General features: G+C 38.3%; 1 protein-coding gene across 2 annotated transcripts in view; it reads right to left on the bottom strand.

The window, feature by feature from the left end:
• Window positions 1-1,258: 1,258 nt before the first annotated feature.
• Window positions 1,259-6,000, bottom strand: part of TTC27 (tetratricopeptide repeat domain 27) — a 111,333-nt gene continuing 106,591 nt past the window's right edge. The window contains exons 18-20 of one of the 2 annotated variants that reach the window (XM_084284974.1): window positions 5,485-5,596; window positions 4,775-4,875; window positions 1,259-1,504 (exon numbers count right to left, since the gene is read on the bottom strand). In XM_084284974.1, coding sequence (XP_084141100.1) covers window positions 1,382-1,504; window positions 4,775-4,875; window positions 5,485-5,596 — 336 coding nt within the window. In that variant the 3' untranslated portion in view covers window positions 1,259-1,381. The remainder of the gene's footprint in view (window positions 1,505-4,774; window positions 4,876-5,484; window positions 5,597-6,000) is intronic. The other variant, XM_084284975.1, reaches the window with a different exon arrangement.

The following is a 6,000-nucleotide window of genomic DNA, read 5'->3' as shown; positions in this document are numbered from 1 at the left end:
CAAAGCCACTCTGCATAAACTTTAACGCTCCTCCCTCTCTGAGACGTTTCAATGAGGTGTTTTCAAGTCAGCTCTCCTTCATTAGCAGATTTACCCTTTGTAAAGATAATCCTTTGTGTGGGAACTGCATGTTAAAATACTGGCAAGAGAATAATTTATTCTTCATTCTAAAAAGCTTTATGAGGATACAAAGCTTTACAAAGATGTCAAGATGCTTTCCCCTTCACACACTACAATAACACGCTTTTATTGTGGCTTCATATCCACTTTCTTGTTTGGTTTCCCTTTACCTTCTAGCTCTCCTCAGGGACAGGACTCTCGCCATTTCATTATGGCACAGCTGTAATGACCATACCATAAACCGAGTGTGCTCAGAGCACAGACAGCTACATTTTTGGAGACTGTGTCACTCGCAAATGGAATAAAGTTCCATCACGTATCATGATTTTGGCAATCTCACATAGGTTTCTAAAAAACCCCTATTTTAGGAAGAGCTGTAGCAAAGATGCTTAAAAATTGAACAATGATAAATAGTCTAAGTTAAAAAAAAAAAAAAAAAAAAAAAAAGTCAGATGCAAGTATTTTGGATTTTAATTCTACTGCTACAATACCAGGAAGAAATCCCCATGTCTGTAAAAGTCCCAACTGAAGTGTTTGTCTGTTGCACATGGACACAACCTTTGTATTTTTGAAGAAAATACTACTGCTTTGCACAATAACTTTGTAAATCATGCTATTTTGTGTAACAAAAAAGGACTAAATTCTTCCTCTTGGGACTCCACTCCTATTCCCCTATAAGTAATTAAGACTGAATTACAACTGGAAAGCGCCTGAAGAGCCACCACCCAAGGCCTCGAGCACCTCACGCCCCAAGTGGTGCCCAGGGATTTCTGCACCTCACCACCACAGCGCCCCCCCATGGGCGGGCTAAGCCTCACAGCTCTTCTGATTGGCCAGTAGCAGGGAGGCATGCCCTCTGATTGGCTGTGTGCCTCGCTGATGAGGGTGTGACAGGTGAGAGGGAGCCTCAGCTCCTGCCGCCGCTGAGTCATCCGCCATCTTCTGCGCCTCTCCTGGCGCCGCCCATGTAATGCACTCAGGCAGAACTAATCCTCAAAAATTGCCCTATAAACACAACCAGCCCCCTTTCAGAAACTCTGGGCCTGAGGAAGCAGACACACAGCTTTGTATGACAGCAAGAGCAGATAATCTTAAAAAGCAGTCTATTATCTGAAGAAAGCTGACCACAAGAACAGCATTGTACAGAAAAATGTTTATTGCAGCTGTTATTGCATTAGAAATGTTACCATGTCATCAGCAAGTGCTGTGGCAAAACAAACATGTCATCCTTGTCTTCCAGTCACCAAATCTGGTCTGTATTTCAGCACTGGTCCCTCAGCCGGTTGCTCAGCTCCTGAAGTTCAGCAATCAAATTGTCCATAGTTGTCACTTCATCAGCTATCTCACTGCGAACCTCCTGGCTTGTTACATCTACAAAAAGCTGCTGCGGGACAAATAGAAACATGGTTTTAATCTACACTTTGAGTTTCTCTGTTTCAGCAAAGAGACAGGGTTCGGGAGCCTCCTCACCATTTTCCTGCCTCCTATATTTTTAGCACCCACAGTGGTATCCCTCTCCCTGTAAAGTCCATTTTGTGACAAACAAATAGAAGACACATACATACATACACACACACTTGTGTAGACCTGCTGCCTGTGCCACCTACCTGGTATTTTGTCAAATGGGCCAAAATCCCCCAGGGGACATTGGGTTTCTGCTCTGACCTGACTACCTATAATGAGTCCTCATTGGGTCAAAAGCCATGGACTTCTGAGTTTTACCATGAAACTCAAATTTGAAGGGTACCTCAGATTGCCAACTGCAGTTTACTAACCCACCTGCTTATAAAGTAGTAGCTGGGAATTTTAGTGACCATTTTCTCAGTGTCATACTCTGTTGCAATTTCCTCCAAAACCCCAAATAATGTATGTTTTAACATTTGGTATGAAGACGTGCATGGGCTGAGACGTGTCTGTGCATAATTAATTCATACAAGAGGAAAAAAAAGCACTAGCAAGTACCAAAAATAGTTTGCTCTTAAAGACCATAAGACATTAACAAAAACACAAAGCGGCTAACTCATGAGCAATCATAAATTTCATATATTTACAGGGAAACCACGAGGGAGGAATGCTAAATGACTAGTCTTGAGATACATAAGGTCTGACTGGAGCTGGGCCAGAACATGTTGCTATTGCAAGGCCAGGAGCTGTCATTTGACTTAATATGGAGGCTATGTGAGGTACCACTCCACATAAACATGGTGGGAGGACACCCAAACACGTTTTCCCTTTATTATGTAAAGGGAGAGTGATTCATATTTCATCTGATACAACAAAAAATTGATGTTTAGAGACAAAACAAACACAGAAAACAAAAGTTCTGCAGTACATGTCATCACTTTATCATCAAAATATAATGGGACAACACAGATACGTAAATAAACTGAAATGTACTTAAATGGCCTGAACCAAGGTTTTCAATGTACTTCAGAACAGTCTTGTCACTGAACAAAGCAACATCTTCCAAGAAAATATGAACATGTTCCTGCTGCAAGCACAGAGGCTTTTCTGACTTTCAGCCCCAAAACCTCACACTGAAGATGTGACAAAAGTTTGGTTCTTTCTGGCTAAGACAGCTCAATAAATCAGGATGATGTAATTATTTATTCATTTTTTTCCCCACACAGTTAAAGAGCTCTATTCAACTAGATGCAGCCTGGGGAAGTTTCATGCACCATCGCTCTTTGGGTTTGTGCCTCACATTTCCCCACGACAGTACCCACATTTCATGCATTTACGATACAGCTCCATGACCTCTCTCCTGTTTGTAGACCCCACCTGTCAAATCTGAATGATGCATGGGGCCAAGGAGCAGAAGGGAGACCACTATGCTATTTGACAGAGCATGTGACTGCCCAGAAGGCTCTGTACAGAAAGGAGCCCATTAATAGCACATTTTCTCAGGGCAACTTTTTTGCAGAGTCTGGCCACATCATGTGTGGCACAATGCATGGACTGGATTCTCAGAGATGGAGAACCAAGTAAAGGTGAGAAGTCTGAGAAGTGACCTTGTGTCACTTGTACAAGACCTACTGATTTAGTCCAATTGCATGTCCTGACTGTGAAATTTTTAACTTTTATCTGTGAAAGGTTATTTTCACTGCTTCTTTATTCATTCTAACACCTTAACTACCAAGTCTGCTCTTACACCACAAAAAGTATTTTTCTGTATTAAAAGAAAAAACACATAATTGCACACTAGTATTTATTTGTGAGGAAGCAAGAAGATGCTGCCGTTGAGTTTGGACACAAACAGCGTTGAACTGTTTGTGCATAGCATCTTCCAGAAGATGACTGAGGTTTTTAAACCACAATCAACATACTTTGGACAATCAATTTGACTTCAAATTAAAAATAAGATGGATTCTTGAAAAGTATGTGAAAAAAATTAGGTCACACCAACAGCTTTATCTCTACCATGTCAGTTTTCACAGAAATGCCATAAAGCTTAGAGAAACCATCATCTGGCAACAGTATAGATATTAATTTAATTAGCACCTTCAGAAATTAAAAATACAACTTACTACACTGAACTATTCTGAATCTTCGAGAGACTGCAAGATCTAGTATAATATAAACCACCTGTACTTCTGTTTATACCATTTATGTCAAATATTCTTGATTTCTCTACAGTCTACAGGCTTTTTTTTTTTTTTTTAAACCATTTTTAGAATCACAACACAACATACAAATTATGGCCTTTGTTTTGGTCCACATTCCTAAGACTTACATATGCTAGCATCTAAAAGCACAGTTAGTTATAAAGCTGGCTTGTGTCTGCTAATACAGCTTTCCAAGACTCTTATCCTTAAAATTATAGGACTTAAGAGAACGAGCCAAGTTTAACACACTGATGATGGATCAACACTTTGTAACACAAGCACGTTATAAAACTCGTGCTCTGTGATTCACATTTACTAAACCTCACACACAGCCAGGAAGAATACTTCTTTAGGACATTAAGTGCATTTTGAACAAAAATGTAATTGAGAACTGACTGATGTGGAATAAACAATTGTGTCTCAAGCTGTGGCTGTGTCTCACATGAGATAGTGGATAAAATTAGGATAATAATGGCGCAGAAATAGACTTGGCTCTTTGGGTGATTGGCTACAGAGGCAGAAACTGGAACTCCAAAACCCAAACATGATTCAAATATAATATTTTCCAAATAATTACTACTTGAATTGGTAGAGCATTCATGAAAACCTTATTAAATTTGTTTTATCCCTCAATAAATGTTTCTAAAACACTTTCACATAATGTAAAATAGTCCTTACACACTTTTGTCTCTTCTAGAGGTTTATATGCACTTTCTTCTCAGACTGCCCTGTGCTACCCATGACTACACAACATTAAGGAACAGGTCTTGAAATGACTGATTTCTTCCAAACAATTCAGTCTGCTTGCCCAACACTAAGTACTAACTTAGTCTGAAAGATAACATCGAAATTTTACAGTAGCAGTCAAATCCTAGTAGGAAGAAAGGAAATAGAAGTATGTACAACTGGAATCCTTAACAATGTAGAGGTGAACATCTTTTTTGATGATACACTGGAACAGAAAGATATTATTTTTATCTACAAATTACTTAAAACAGAAAAATGGATTCTGGAAACAGAAGAAAGGTATTTTGTTCAAACGTTCCTACCTTTGCTTTGGATGACAAGCCACGTAAGTTGAGCCGAGCTGAAGAAAGTATCTGTAAAGCTTCCTGATAATTAGATTTGTGCTTGCTGCATTTTATAGCAACTAGAATCCAAACAGAAAAGAGAAGGACCACAAAAAAAAAAATTAATTATCTCTATATCAATAAACTTTAAAACAGCATTTAATTAAAAATACGTTGACACTTTCCATACATAGTGTTTGAATGCAATATCCTAAAAAAGAAACTCAAAGAAAACTCTATGACTAAAGGAATCCTTCTTAAACATGAATATTACAGCACAGTGTGAATAGTTCTCCTGAGTTTAACTTCTGTCCATCTCCCACCTATGAAGTATACACACAACCACCCTGGAGATGTTGGTATGGCACTGTCAATCAAATGTGACAATTTGAGGACTGAATGAACTACTCAAGCATTTCCACTTGTATTATGAAATTCTTAGACCATGAAATACATTGGTAAACATGGAGTCAATTGTGTTTACCATTCATAATGTTTGTTGACTCACCTAACACAATCTCTACTTCATTTCAAGTCTGGCATGTTCTGTGTTAGAAGGCTCCCAAAAGTAGGAATAAATATAATGGATAAGGTATAATTTTATTACTTTGCTAATTTTATTACTTTGCTTAATAAATATTTGCTACACTCTTCACGTATAACATTAACTCTTCTCAGGTAGAACATACCATGTGCAATCTCTATGGCTCCTTTCACCACTTCCTTAAAAGAAGAAACATCGTTCTCCCAGCCACTTGATTGAATTTCACATTTATGTGCTTTTGTAAGACACTGCAGTGACTGCAAGGAAAGAAAAAAAAAAATCACTGTGCATGAAAACAAAGTAGGAGACTAATTTAGTTTTAAGTAGCTATGAAGTTGATGCTCAATCCAGAAAACAAATGCATTTTACTGTGTTTGATTTTCTTTGAGTTGGAGTAGTATCCTTCTCCACAACGGTAAGCACCAGCTGTAACACAGATGTTCTTCACTGATATTGTATCTCAAGTATGACAGGCATATAAAGTAACATGTGTCTAATTTTTATCTTTTAAAAATCTGTCTAGACTGATGGATGTGACCCATGTTTGCCAAGTCATCATAATTAAATGCACATGAAAAAGCGGAAGATACTTGTACTCACACTTGGAATAGCGATTTTGTAACTATTAAATGCATAACTGAAAACATCAAAGCTTTCTCTC

The sequence above is a fragment of the Netta rufina genome, assembly GCF_964035555.1.
Source record: "Netta rufina genome assembly, chromosome: 3".
Lineage (NCBI taxonomy): Eukaryota > Metazoa > Chordata > Aves > Anseriformes > Anatidae > Netta > Netta rufina.
The sequence above is the reverse complement of the archived record's forward strand: the minus strand, read 5'-3'. Positions and strand labels throughout refer to the sequence as shown.